The sequence below is a fragment of the Calliopsis andreniformis genome, unplaced genomic scaffold (assembly GCF_051401765.1).
Source record: "Calliopsis andreniformis isolate RMS-2024a unplaced genomic scaffold, iyCalAndr_principal scaffold0022, whole genome shotgun sequence".
In the NCBI taxonomy this organism is placed as follows: domain Eukaryota; kingdom Metazoa; phylum Arthropoda; class Insecta; order Hymenoptera; family Andrenidae; genus Calliopsis; species Calliopsis andreniformis.
The window spans coordinates 6061535-6077083 of NW_027480432.1; the positions used below are offsets into that span (position 1 = coordinate 6061535).

Below are 15549 nucleotides of genomic sequence, written 5' to 3' on the forward strand. Positions count from 1 at the left end.
AATATATTATTAAAAAATTTTTAATTAAACCTCATATATAATAATTCTCCATTTTACAGTAAAATTTCAATAAAGTTATTTTACATACCTCGCTTTTAGGGCTCGAGCACCACTCCTAAAACATTAAATTCTTCCAAACAACAAAATACTCTCAACTCGTGCAAATACCAGATCCAGGTTTCGAAACTAACTCGTTTGATCCAAACACTTCACAAGTACAACTGTAATAACAACTTTCATGAATAATACTTGAAAGTCAAATATTGAAATTCACTGGAGTACCTATACATTTAAATGGATAAAAAAATATAGCATTGTACTACCACAGATACATCACCGATTTGATTAAACATGACCACTCAGAATGTAAACCTGGAACTGTATAGTTCCCACAAACTTGAAACAGTGAAAACAGAAATTTCCTAATAGATAATCCTACATATATCCACAAACTCAAATCTTTAATTCCTATCAAATATTAGAAATGGGATTCCTATTTAGATAAAGACTGAAATCCTACTTTCATGAGTAGGTACATGGAGCGCGTATTAAGAAAATATTGTATCAAACCTAGATCTCAAACCAATCTCACTTCCCCCATAATATGTAACAGTTTCCACGAGAGCTCTTCTCAAAAAACTTGTTCCCAAAAAATTCACTTGACCCTATAAACTAAATTCAAATTATCAGTACCTCCATTTAAAAATCCCTAAAAAGCTAATGCATTGCGTCACCATGAGTGCATCACAATCCCAAAACCTCAAACGAGTCCTCTCGAAAGTGCAAACCCAGAACCCACCCCGAACTCCGCTCAGCAAACACGACAACCCCAATTAATTCATAAGCGCCTGTGAATTAATAACGCCAGTGGCCTTTAAAATTCGGCCGCGCCATTAAAAGCGGGGAGGCCCCGCGGAAACAGTCGTCGATGAAACTTTCATCGGGCATTAACGTCTGGCGGATTCGCGGGTCTGGTCGTTATTAGCTTGTCCCCAGTGGTACAGGTGCTCGTTGCACGCAGCGGCACGTAAAATGTCACGTTATCGAGTTAGTTCGCCAGGCCAGACGCCTAGCTGGCTGGTCCCTCCGCCTCCTTCATCGCAGCTCTCGGCGGAGGCTCCTTGTAAGTAGCTTTGCAGCACGCGACGAATGTAGATCAAAGATCCCAGCTGCGAGCAGCCTTACAAGCGCCTTAATGATTAAAACGGCCCATGTCGCTTGTCTCCGTCGGAGGAGAGAACGTCCCAGCCACTGTAGGCCTTCACCTATCCTCCTATGACCTCCCATCGGAAAGAGGGACCACCCCACCGATACGGGAGATCAGAGGAAGCCCAGCCATGCGGCATCGTTCGTAATCTGTATCACGTCTTCCTCCCCCTCGTCCATCCTGGGCCCCCCTCCTCGCTCTTCGTCTTTCCAAAATCGATTTCGGTCGGTGAGCGGGGCCGCGCCCAGCCCGACATACCGAGTTCGACTTGAAGCGAGGGGCGACGGGACAGGGGGGCCAGGGAGAAGCAGCGAGGGAGGAACACGGCAGAGGGTGAGTTAGCCTCATTTAACCGAGAAGGCTCCCGGCTCCTGCCACGTCGTGCGTGCGATACTCCCAACCCTCCCACTTGCCCTTTTCGTGGTTCCAACAGCGATACGCCTCGACTTCCTCTTCCCTGACCCCTTCCAGTTGCTATAGGTACGCAGACTTCGGAGACCTACTTACAGAGGAGGTCTAGGAATTCTTTCGCGATGGATCCGCCGAGCCGACGACCTGGATCGCGAGGCCTTCCGGTTTGGAAGTTCTGTGAACTTTTTTTTCAGGGTGATTGAGGGCTTGAGGAAGGAGGATTCGGTTGCAGTTTGGGCGGTGAAAGTGGAGCGAGTGATTGGGAGAAGCAAGGTTTGGTTGTGTGTTACTGGTGAGAGTAGATTATTTTGAATTGTTTGATCAGAGTATGAAATTTGAGATGGAGTATTGTGGGATTGTGTATGGGAATACTTATAGCAGAAGTTTGTTCTATAAGGAGTATTATTTACTTGTTTCTTTTTTTATTACAGTTAAGGGAAAAGTTAAATATTTGAATCTCTGAATATTTAAATATTTGGATATTTGAATATTTGAATATCTGAATATCTGAATATTTGAATATTTGAATATTTGAATATTCGAATATTTGAATTTCTGAGTATCTGAATATTCAAAATTTTTCCTATTTGATAATATTAAATATTTGACTATTTCAATCTTGGAGACAACACAAAATTAGAACTCTCTGGTCATTTATTAATGTCATTCTATTCAGAACTGGAAAGGAGGAAACTGCAAATTGTTTGAAATGTTTGCTAGAAATTGCGCATGCTGCTATAGGATGAAACACTTGTTTCATTCCCGTATAGAAACTTCTGTTGCATTAACGAAACCCTTGGTTCGACTAATTAACGTTCTTACTCATATGAGCAACTATTCCAAGTTTCTAAAGACAACTATCCTGAATTTCAACGTATTCTGCGGAACACTGCGATAGCAGAGGACACCAGTGAGTGTACTACTGCTAAATTGCTCTCATTCTGACAATTCAAGTAAATGAGACAAAAATTTCGCGGCAAGAATTGCTGAAATTATACAAAAGTGCTTGTAATTAAGAGACTAGATTAAATATAATATTTGAGTATTTTTTAACGTTTTTACGACCCTAATTTATCTCTGAAGCCATGTCTACATATTTAAAACTTCCTTATACAGAATCCGCTATTTTTTATGTGTACAATTCTCAATTTTATAAACTTTAAGAGATACTTTTTACAGCACCCTGAACTTCTACTTCACGTTCTTCCTCAATTTGCCTCCCAAGGATCCCAACAATTCCACCCCCACAACTTTCGCCATGAATAAACACAGTTTCGCATCCCTAAAAACCCGCGCATCTCTCAAAATTTACTTTTAGCGCCTCCTCCAAACAGCTCCCGTGTAAACTTCTCGAGCCACCCTCGCAAAAAGCTCCAAGGCACTTGGCTTCCCTCCCGCCTCGTATCGGGTCGAATTAAAACAACGCCAGAAATTAAAGAAAAGAGGAGAAAAAGGGAAACACTGGCAGCGTTACGACTCGCTCGCAAAAAGCGCGCGGAGTGGTGGGCAAGTGGTACTAGGACGAAAGTGGTAAACGTTAAAAATTCTCAAAGCGAGAGAGTCCGAAGCAGGTGTGACGAAGGCAGTCCCTCAAGGGCTTCCGCTAAGTAGCGAAGTTTAAAAGAAACGCGGCGTCCCGCGGGGGCGTGCGCGCGTGCAGGTGCATCGGCGCGTGCATAGGAGCCGCGGGAGTGCATCGCGGCCCGATGGTGGTCGTGCACACGCAAACGGGACACTTGCGCGCGCCCACAGTCACGTACACGTCCCGACGCACATGACTGCCCTCGTAGTCGCATTTTCGCGAGCCAATGACTGTGAAATCGACCGTTTTCCCTCGCTTTTTTCCTCTGTTTCGTCGCAGCCACCCACCCACACGACCCACGGAATTGCGAACTCTTCCCGGATTCCTCGGCGAAACGCGCGCCCTGCCGATCGATAATGAGCTCCAGACCGAGTCATCGAACCCCTTCATTGATTTTACTGCCTCGTATCTGGTCTATGGGGAATCAGGACTTTCAAGTGGAAGACTATTCGAAATGGATACAGTGGTTCCGCGTTAATCGACTATGGTTCGGGACCTGATCTGGCCAACTATCTCGAGAGGTTTACTTCTAGGAATTCCCGAGTGTTTTCTTCCTGTGAGTCGCTCGTTTCACTAGAGAAGCATCAGGCACGGCTCACATTAATTTAAAAGAAATTTGGTAGAGTGATGAGCTTCTAACGAGAGAATTCTATATTTTCGCCATTAAATTACATGAATATAAATAATGTAATATAATATAAAAGTATTTATTTAATTTCCATGAAATTTCTTAATTCTCCAAAGTGATAAACTAGAGAAAGGTCTAAAAACCAAAGTCCTCGATCAGTGTTCATCCACTAGCAACAGAGTTCGAAAACATCTTCTATCATACTCACGACGACCAAGACGCCAGACAAATCCATCGCCTAAGTATCTCTCACGCGAATGAATCTTCGCGGGTTAACGACCCGTAATTTTTCCACCTTGCACAGAAGAGAAGATCGTGACGAAACGATTCGGCTGGAAATCGAAATGCACCCTGGGAGCCTCTTAATAATTCACCGTGCCCTCGGTCGGGCTGGGTGTATCGATAAATAATGAAACGCGAAAGACAAGATTGCCCTTTGAGGTGGCGTTTTTCGCTTCGGTTTCCGTATTCGGGGCAAATATTTACGGAAACGTCGTCGACCGTTTATTAATCGAGACAGAGGCGAAGCGAAAAACAGGAAGCGAAGAAAGGCGAGAGAAGAGTGGAATGCTCGTCTCTAAAATATAGGATGATCCAGAATTGAGGGTCCAGTGCATGAGAGCTAGTAGAGTGATCAAATATTTTTTTTATTAAGATGGACCCCTTTCATAAATATCAGAGTAGTATTGTTACATCATAGAACGTAGTAATTGATGAATACTTATTCATCCTTTAATATAATTCTCTATCTAGAAATTTTTTACTCAAATTAATTGTGATTTATGTAGCTTAAAGAATATTCTAAGCCAAGGGGTTAATAATGAGAAATTGTACTTCTGATGCAGAAACTCTGCTTCGTATTAAATTTTGTCAAGTACTGTTTAATATTGCACAAAAAAATTCTTAAAAATACAGAGTAATCAGTTTACCTGGAAACCTTCTAATGAGTGTTGCCAGCGCTTACAACGCTAACAGCAATTACAATAAATGCTGCCAACATTCGTAGGGTTTCCAGATAAACTGAACACCCTATACATCAGGAGATTACACTGCACATATTTTCCAAGCTTCAGCCCATAAAACTGAAACAAAAACAGTCACAAATAATGCCTACGCTCGAAGAATTATTTTCTTTTCGATAGCCTGTCATTTCCCCTACCATCCCCTACCAATCGACCCACGATTCTGAACGTGCCTATAGCGCAAAACGGAATGGGCCGCGGGATGCGCTATAAAGAAAGGAAATGCGATTTCTCAGGCTGCTCTTTCGACGTTCCAGCAGCATCGGAATCCTGTACACGAACTCGAAGGCGAAGGAACATCGGGGAATTTAAAGTACGTCGCCCCCGCGCTGTTCAGAGTTATATTTTCAAGCTCGCTGCGGATCTCGCCGATTTCGCGATATACACGGCGCGGGAGCTTTCTTTGTGAAATATTGCGCGCTATCAAATTGCCCCACTGGAAGCTCCACGCTGGAGCGCGTGCAGGGTGAAACTTCGGAGAACGACCGACGCGATTGTGAGCGAAATTTGTGGGTTTGCTGGGAGGACTGATCGGGCGAAAAATTGTGGGATTAAGGAGAGGCAAAGATTGTTATTTGAGATGGAAACAGTAGTAGAGACCTCGATACGTGGAATTAAAGAAGAATTATTAAAATTTGAGAGCCTGTGCTTGGTAACGTGAGAAGTGGAGTATTATGTAGATTTATTGACTGAAGTTGTATCATTATGATTGTATATTGTATATCTATAGATAGATACTTTGGAATTGTGATTTCTGATACTTCTGTACTTTAAAGTCAGACTAACCCACGTTCAGTTTTTTCAAAATTAAGTTTTTTAGAGGATCTTATTGTTTCTTTTTTTAAGTTTACTATAATAATGGGAATTTAGTGAAGTTACGTTATAAGTGAAGGAAATTTAATAATATAAACTATTTGAAATACTATGTTGAGAAATATAAGAGAAAAATGAGAAAAATGAACTTGGGTTAGTCTGTCTCTAAGGTACAGATTTTATACAAATTTTTGTTTCTGTAATTAAATTTGGATTTATGGAAATTAAGGTGAATTCTAAATGTATTGAAACTGAATGATTAATAGGTAGTAATTATCTGCATTAGATAATTTAGGTGCACGAAATTTCTAGTAATTGGAAATTCTAATTATTTATCCTATTATCCAACCAAATCGATAAACTATCAGCACTGATGAGGTAGATTTTATCAGCAAGTTGGAGGGCGATAGTTAGAGCACCCATTCTATAAAGTGGTGTCACAAGGTGTACCATCGAGACCACCTGACAATGTGTGCATGATCTTGAATAAACTCGTATAATACATCGTTAAATTCAATCTTAGAAGACGTTGTTACGCTATAAGAGTCACTAAGCTGATCTCACCAGACCCTTAAGGTTTCCAGTAATTTCTATCGAGATACCATCTGAAACAATCTCTTCAATTTTTAACGTAACCTCTCCAGTAAAAAGATTTTTAAATCAATTATTCTTTTCTATTTAAAGATAGTCTTTAGATCTCTTATTAATAAGTTATTCAAGTCGTTCAATAGAAAGAAGAAGAATAATTCGTAATTATGTTTGAATTTAAGGATAAAGAAAAATATTCGTCCCCTTGGCATTTTTTGTCCCTTCCTTCCTAAGATAAATTCCTTCCTAGTCGACTGTACTATGTTGCACAAGAATAATTACTGCGTAATCTTCGCTGGGGATTATTGGGCAGCGTTTAATTGTGTGAAACGGCGCGTGAAGCTGAAACTTTTTCCTCGTCTGCCTCAGATATTAATTTCTTCTACTTTGGAGCATCGTCGAAAGATGCAACGAAGTATCTTGTAAACAATCTCTTACTTTTCATTCGCGAAGTCTTCAATTTGAATAAAAGTAATCTATACGTAAAAAATGCAACTTTAGTCACAATATACTTTGCTTATATTCTTCTATAATTTGTCATTATGGGATCGTAATACTTAGAAATTTTTAACTTAGCATCAAACTTTTTGTATGATTAAAAAAATCTCTTAACTCTTTTAATCCTTATTTTAGAAATATAATCAATATTATATTTCTTTGATATTTAATTTTCATGCTACTAAGAATGACGCAATTTGCGTACTAAAAAAAGATACAAGAGTATGATGTCTCTATTAACTGCTGCAAGACATGAACCTTTACTACAACAAGACACGACTCTCGTTAACCTCGCGCCTAATTAATCCTCCAATATTCATCGCGGAACGTGATGCCCTCCTTCGATGAACACCCACGCTAACTGACCCAATCAATAATCAGCTAATAATAAATTCGCTTCTAATGAGATGTTGCACTGTCTTCTTTAAATTATACATCCATAAATGCAGAATGAGCAATACTAAACATAGAACTCCCTAACAAGAAGAGAATATAGTCTGCACAGAATTATTAAGGAATCATTGATCACAATATTTTATTTAACAGGAATATAATTCAAAGACCTGCAAATAACACTGTCGCCCACACATTAAAAAAAATACATAGCAAACATGCTCAATAAAATGGCAAAACCCACGCCAAGGACATTTTCCACGAATAACTTAACAACACACACACTGTTACCCCCTGGCCCGCCCCCAAGCTTGATCGCCCATTTTCCATCTGGCCAGTAATTCGGTCCTTTATACTGTGGCCATCAGGTTATTAACTATCATCGGAAGGTAAATGTAGCGTGGCCAGGGCGTGCAGGCGATCAATAGTTCATACACGAGGAGCTCGCTCGAAAAGGATTAATTCGGGCACACGATTCCAGACCAGCTATTCGCGGTGCTCCACGTAGACATGCTCGGCTTCTCGCGTTCATTGTACTACCTCGTGACCCCCGACCCCTGACAACTATAGCACGAAATACGGAATAAATGGGTACAAATTTGTCTCACTTCAAGAATAACTCTGGGACAAATTGAAAACGTCAGGAATCGCTACTTTGAAAGAGGAAAGCAATGCTTTTAAGCAGATTTGATCCTAGAGGAGATAGACTTGAACTCTTTATGAATGCTTTGAGAATTCTAAGAAATATTTTTTAGCACAATTCGACTCTGCTGAAGCAGATTTGAAGTGGACATTTTTGTAGGTATTTTAATTAGAAGTCTGCTATCCTGTGCAATTGTATGGCGATGGTTATGTACTGATTACAGGTATCATGTACCCGGAAGGAAACACTATAATAGATGGTCCAATATAGATTATCTATGATAGTAGTTACAATTATAGGATTAATTCATGATTAATTGCGATTGTACATGATATTTGTTATATGTTGACTCTCAGCTTATACAGAGTGAACAGATTGCAAGTATCCTGAATGAAACAGCTACTCTCATGATTAATATTCATAAACCCCTGAAACGAAACCCGACTGTTTTATCCTCTTAAATTCATGTAGCTGGTTTTATCACGTTTATCATTTTTCAACGACTCCAGTTCCTGTTGCATTTAGGTTCCTTTACGTGCTAGCAACTATAGATCCACTATCTACATTATAGTGTTGGTAGCTTAAGCTGGGTATACACCAGCGAACAATTCGCAAACACGGTTCGCAAACAATTCGCAATCTTTTTATCACCCTTAGGTCTCGTCCAGGCTGCCAAGTTGAGCACAGGAACAGGACTGGGAACACTCTGAGAAGGCAGATAAATGGACAAGAATCTGTTTACGACATGTCTTGTATATCTATCTGTCCTCGCAGGGTGTTCTCAATCCTGTTTGCGTGCTCGACTCAGCAGTTTGAAGGAGGCCTTACTCGATCTTTTCGCGAACACTAAGAACAGCATGGGAGCAGATACCTATACAGACGATTTCTAGGAAATTTAATTGTCATACCATTCGCGAGCAGTTCGCGAACTCTGGTTTTGAATTGCACTCGCTGCATGCAAATTAATACGTATACCACGCGGAGACACTCGCGACACGACTCACTGCGTAAGGATCCACGGCACTAATTAAAAGTTTCGTTACAAGCAGTTCTCGTGTTATACTCCTTTTTTCTCCCGACTCTCTTTTTTCATTAATCCCTAAGGGATATGGTACACAACAACACGTTCAGGTGCTTTTGTCATTCTAAGTCCCTGAAGACTTGTAGCCTAATAATAGTCTTTTATCAGAAGCGGAGGATTGTTGCTCAGGACATCTCCATTAAATCTGACTCTGATTCAGAGTACACATTGAACTTCATCCGAGCCCTAGTTGACAGGGACCAACCCCGTTGTATTTAGAAAGTTTCTGACGTTAAGAGGGCGACTGGCCTGGAGTGGTCGAGGCGTCGCTGCCAGGAACGTCTCCAGAAGATTCGAGGCAGGCCCATTGAAAGGCGCGATGAAAACTTCTTAATTCCAGACGTGCTCCAGTTTCCGCCGCGGACAGGCATCGTCACGTGTACGAGGGGATTGGGGAGAAAAGGGGGGAGAGAGGCCATCAGCGGGAAAGCGGTCCTTTTCACGGAGGCGTTTATACAGCGAGCCGCGTTATTACCAAGCCAAGAAGAGAAGTTTCGCTCCACGCTGCTTCACACCCGAGCAAGGTATTAATGGGAGCAACCCCGTTGGCCTGCCTAAGAACGCGAGCCGTGCCGCGAGACGATAAATGCACGCCCTCTGCCAGCATCGTAATCGGGGAAACAAGTTCAGCGGGAGACGCTCAGCCGGGGATTTATTTCGATTGCGTTCCTGCCTCGGCCGCGGTGGAACACGGAATGAATGGGAACGTATCGCGTGACTATGATTTTATTACTCGCCTAATCCCCTTCCGGGTTAATTTACCGTGAACCTCTGACCGGGACGCCTTGAAATCACGCCGAGGGACTTTCGTCGGTCTTTTTAGGTCGTGGGCGACGTTTCATTAGTTTCAGGCGAATGGTGGGGGTGGTTGTTGGGCATTTTTTAGGGCTTTTTGAGTTGTGGTTGCAGAGGAACTGGGATGTAATTACGTTTCTTGGGATTTGTGATTTTCTTGGAGGAAATAGAATACCTGAATATTTGAATATTTGGGCATTTGAATATTTGAGAATTTGGGCATTTGGATATTTGAGCATTTAAATGTTTGAATATTTGAATACTTGAGTACTTCAATATTTGAGTGCTTGGATATTTGAATATTTAAATATTTGAATATTTGAATTTTTTAATATTTGAATTTTTGAATTTTTAAATATTTGAATATTTGAACATTTGAATGCTCGACATTTAAAAATTTTAAAATTCAAAAATTCGAATTGATAATTCAAACAAATGTTCACATAGAGTGATTTTGGATAAACTAGAATATTTATACGAAGAACAAAGCAACATAGGAAAAAACGAGAACCAAAAAAGAATATAGCCGTCGAATATTTTATATAAATTCGTTTATCTTTGAAACCATAGTTCACTGGTTTCTCGACAGACACATCCACGAGGGTTGCCCCTTGCAGAAGTTATCGTTTTCATAACTCATCCCGTTCAAAGAGGGAGGTTAACGCCAGGGGTTGACCGACCAATGAAAATATGTCCCTGTTACGAGAGGATTAGCGAGGATTAGCCATAAGATTTAGAATCGTCTCGCGTTGCTGCTCGCTAAACGTCTAATCCGGAAATATGATCATCTTTCTTCAGGATCTCCTGAGACATTAGTAGTACTCTATAAAATATTTCATGCCGTGAATAGAACTGACAATACAATTACAGTAATATTTTATAGAAAAATTACTAAGAGAGAAACATCACGCAAACTTCTTGGTCAAGTTTCATTAAATTTTCTGCAATAAATTGCAACAAGCATAATAGACTACCAGAAAGCTGAAATGATGAAAGACCAAGGACTCTGCTTGCGTCTCCATAAACGAATTAATTATCAGAAGAAACACAGGAGCTTTTATAAAAATTACTTTTCCCTTCCTAAACAACGAGAATACTTCTACTGTAAGAACAGCGGCCACTATCTTTCCCTCAACGAGACATAAAAATATGGAAGAATGGGATTACATAAGTATGCTGGATTCAGCAAATTCATATTATACCCTATGTCTGCCAATGCCAGTAAGACGAACAAGAACGAGATAGCGTACAAACTCGTCCTGAGTTCAGGTTACGAGTTGTCCAAACTGCTGCCTACATAAAGAAATGAAGAGAGCAGTTTTCTTATCTCGAAATGAATGCATAAGCCGTGAAATCCTCTCCGCGATTCTCGATGGGGTGGAGTTTCGTCAGACGAAACTGCGGTTTGGGGAATTTCAAGCACAGATTAGATGACTGAAATTTGGATAACTTTGAACATCGAAAATTTTCTAAAAGTAACTCTAAAAGCTTTGTCACACATACTTCAATAACGCCAAGTGAAATATTTTTCATCGAACTAGTCACATGAAGGTTCTGCATTATTTAATTACAAGTTACCACCTTCTGGCGCCAACGTCCAGCGTATGTCGCACGACCGCTACTCTAAATGCACAGAAATTATTCGGACTTACATATTCTGAAATTCAAATACAGGGAAATACAACGAAAGATACGTTTCCGCTACATAGCTTCACCATTAGTTTACGGTTCCCAAGGGTACACGAAGGGTTGCGTATGACGCTTATAAGGCTCTGCGTAACGGGGAGTTGGGTAACGTCGCGTCCTACGAAGGGCCACAGCTATCCAAGTTATAATTACTGTATGTTAACTAACACGACGCATATTGGGGGACGAGCGCGTTTTTATGTATGAACTGTCAGCGTTTTTCACTGCGTTTTATTAGTGAACTCGCCGTGAAGTTAGTATCCACGTTCCCGTATATTTCAAATTATTTTTTCATCATTCAAAACTTCAATAAAAGTAGAATTTTAAATTATTTTTCAGTGACACTTTAGTTACATATTTTTATCGTTTATTCATTGGCAATACAAAAATAGAGTATTATATGTTTTCGTATATTTACACAGTATTACCTAATTTCTGTTCATTAGTATTAACATAATGCTGTCGCAGTCTTTTTAACCAATTTCTCCACGCTAGTTCTAAAGCTCTGTCTTTCACCTCGTGGATAGTTGCAGGCTTACCGTCCGTGTAAGCAACTACAATCAACCCCCTATCTACCTGTAAATGCATGTATAATGCAATTAACGCGTCGTTGGATTTCTGCATTATTAAATTTAAATTGGGCAGTAATTTCCTCCTAACTATTATTACCTTAAATGGGTAGTTATCTGAGGCATTTACAGCGCCGATATAAGCGGCAACCTGCAGTGGTGCATCGAAAGTCGATGCAAGTGTTAATTTTTGTTTATCAGATTTTTTCCAGTCGATTATGCAAAGATTACCCCTAGACACGTTATTTCAAAAAAATTAAAACTATAAAATGTTAAGAGTGAGTCTATTCTAGTTCATGGTAAAGTAGGTTTCTTCTACGATGATCAAATCAGTTTCCGTTTTACCTATAGAAAGCAATGCAGTCCACGACTCCTTTGTACTGCAAATTTGGATGTAACACGTGAGTTTCGAGGTTTTTGACAGTTTCTATGTTGCACAAAACAGGTTGCACACTGCTGTATGCTAACTCTACTTCTGAAGGAACTGTAATCTCCTTCTGGAGTAGAGTATCTTCTATGCAAGAGTGAAACAACCTACCATTTTTCAATAATTCTAAAAAGTACAATAGTATAAAAATAAGGTGCTGATTAAAGCTTCGTAACTTACAGGCTGGAAAATGCAGTACCTTTACAATATATATCAAACTGCTCAAGACCTAGCTTTTCAATCATATTTTTCTTCCATTGTTCTAATGCCTGTTTTGATGCTTCAGACATAGTATTTTGAAGAATACGAGTTACACTAGGAATATATAAATTTTCATTACTTTCTCTATGCCATATATTCTCATTGTCAAGTGATTTGGAGCCAGAAATGGGAAACAATGTTACATCTTCTAGTTCTTTTGGTAATACTATATTATGAACACTTTGTGACAAATTTTTTGAAATGTAATTTGGTGTTTCAGATGATTCTATCTTATTGATTTTATTATCTAAATATTCATCAGATTTTACGTTTCTGTCATCAGTGAACTCTACTTTCTTTGTAATATTCTGTTTTGTAATATTCAAACGTTTTATATGTTTTGCATTTGATGTTCTTAATACCCACTGAAGTTCTGATTCAAGCTCATTATTATGAGATAATGTTTCTGAAGTTCCTGATTGTTCTGATACAAATTTTACATTTTCCTTTTTTTTATTTTTTATTACTGATCCAAATAAGTAGTTATCTGCTTTATGTTTTTTTATTATTATATTTTTCCTTTCACTATGATCTTTTGAATTACTATTGACCTCTCTTGCTGTATCATCACTAAGTTTAGTACATAGCTCATTGACATTGATCCTAAAAATGTCATTCTTATATGCGCTTAAAAATATATCCAGATTCTTTGTACATATTAATTTTTGAATCACAGCCTTCACAAGTGATACATTTCCTGAGTTTAATCCCATAATTGTAACATGAAATCCGTAGAAGAATATAGAGAACAGATATTTATTATAAAGTACTTGCTGTTTTACCTGTCTCACATGTATAAATTTTTATTAGACCTTCTATTATTTAAGAAACTTTTTTAATTGATGATAATCATTCTTATATTCTTTAAACTGCATCAGCTGTGCAATCTAATTATGAGGTTAAACACTCAATTTGAAATATATTTAAGGTTATGTTTAGCAATTTAACCATTGACTAAGTAAAGGAATAGAGCTACCATCTTATAGGAGGTTCCGTCACCTAAACAGACGGCGGGTTTGAGAACCACATTTGATGAAATTCAATACATCAAAGTCGGTAACATTATTCTAAATAAGTTAATGTAAGTTGCTTTAAATGACTAGAAATTGCTTTAGAAACTCCTTAAATTCTCCTGAACGACGAAAACGTAACATTGTAATCTTATTTTAGGCTGAATTAATAACATCAACAATGAATGAAACAAAAATTGTAAGGTGGCTTGGAAACTTAAATGTGTAATAAAAAATCTCAAAGTAAATAATAAGCCTATTTTATTGACATTGTATTAATAATTAATATAACACATTTTTAGACCTCCAGAGCCATCTGCTGAGAACTTTCCTATACTATAAAAGCTTTCTGAATCGGTAACTTAAGTGCTTTGACTACTTATAAGTTGCAATTAAGACAGTTAATTGTATTATTTACATTAATTGTATTATTTATAAGTATACATTTTATATAATCTACTTCGTTTTTACAATTTATTAAAAGCTAGTCACTCTATAAATCCTAAATTCTTTGCCTGAAAGATCTACGAAAAAGTGCTTCAGTAAGAAGAATGATCATTGATCCCAAATGGCTCCATATCACCATGGTCAATGAACGTAAAACGTGGCCGTAATTTATCAGGCTTTATGCACTGTGGTTCGTGTCAGTACCCGCTTGAAATTTCAAAGTTAGTCACTTATCAACCAATCGACCGTTAATCTACTTAATGATCAGAGTGAAGTGCAATCATGGAAGAAATATATGAAGAAAAAACTGCAGTAAATAAACTAGAAATGGTTCCAAGCACATATAACATTTAAACACAAGAATAGAAAATTTGTTGTCAATTCGAATGCAAGTACTTTTGAACAATATTTCCAAGAACGTACATTCGATTGTTTTTTTTTGTAAACAATTCACCATTATTCATTAGACAAAAAAATATGAATAAATGCAAAAAATATACATATAAATACACATAATGCAGCTATACAGGGCGCTAAAACAGCAGCCACATAGAGCGCTAAAAAAGCAGCCACATAGGGCGCTAAAAAATAAGCAAAAATCGAAACAATTTGTAGGTGTTATCATTTAACACCAAACAAATTACAAAACAAAGTCAAACAAATAAATCACAACTTTTTTCGAACATTAAACAAATTTCTAGTCAAAAGTAATATAAGTAATTGTTTGACTCACTTCCATGGCTGATGATCAGTTGAACAGTAAAAATATCTCTCGAAGCAGTAAAAATACATTTGGAGCTCCTGTTAACACACTATAGTGGGGAGAGATCAGTCTTTTATTGTCCAAATACCCGTAAAAATCTGAAAAATGAAAATATTATGCATTGCATTTTAAATACTTTCTCCTAAAGTTAATGTGCAGGTAGAGGAGTTCATCGAAATCGATAAAAACAAATCTAAAAATATTAGCGTGACAAAAAAGTGCATGTAAGAAGAAGTACAATAATGTCAACAAGTGCTACCATGTCAAGACTTACTAAAGTCACATGTAATTCAATGCAAAGTTGAATATCACTAACTATAATTAACAATAATATATCATTTTGATAGGTACCTATACATGATAAATGACGAAAATACAGTATAGAGAAATCTTCAAGTCAGTTACAGTCACGTCCAATGTCCACGTATCGATATTTCATTGTTTCAATATCTTTCACCACAGAATTAACAAAGAAAATACAAAAAACCGAAATTGTATTAAATGACAAAGAATTAAACGGTTTTTCTACGTAAAACTGAATAAAAACTGAGAGACGCTCTTAGCGTGTCAAAAGTCGCGAAGAAATTCCTAACAGCGCAACTGAGCATGCGCAGAAGCATCACGTGACCAGTAAAAGTTTTGACCAGTTGTATATTCGAAGCAGGAGAAGTACAAATTTTTCATACGAGAATTATTCACCAAAATTATAGAAATTGAAGTAAATA

The 15549-nt window shown here is 38.3% G+C and overlaps 1 protein-coding gene across 1 annotated transcript; it reads right to left on the reverse strand.

Annotated features, from left to right (window-relative positions):
* Positions 1–11698: 11698 nt before the first annotated feature.
* LOC143186974 (uncharacterized) lies at positions 11699–13424 on the reverse strand. The gene is made up of 4 exons (XM_076390877.1): positions 12543–13424; positions 12262–12469; positions 12017–12149; positions 11699–11923 (listed from the first exon to the last, which is right to left on the reverse strand). Exons 1-4 carry the CDS (start codon positions 13315–13317, stop codon positions 11762–11764), a joined length of 1278 nt encoding a protein of 425 aa, XP_076246992.1. The 5' UTR covers positions 13318–13424; the 3' UTR covers positions 11699–11761.
* Between the last annotated feature and the right edge of the window lie 2125 nt (positions 13425–15549).

What these genes read in the sequence shown, in the direction of transcription:
- LOC143186974 (XM_076390877.1), bottom strand. Translation starts at nt 13,317, where the DNA reads ATGGGATTAAACTCAGGAAATGTATCACTTGTGAAGGCTGTGATTCAA. An exon ending in GACTGCATTGCTTTCTATAG is followed by an intron (nt 12,150 to 12,261) that starts GTAAAACGGAAA and finishes TAACGTGTCTAG; the next exon opens with GGGTAATCTTTGCATAATCG. An exon ending in CAGATAACTACCCATTTAAG is followed by an intron (nt 11,924 to 12,016) that starts GTAATAATAGTT and finishes ATGCATTTACAG; the next exon opens with GTAGATAGGGGGTTGATTGT.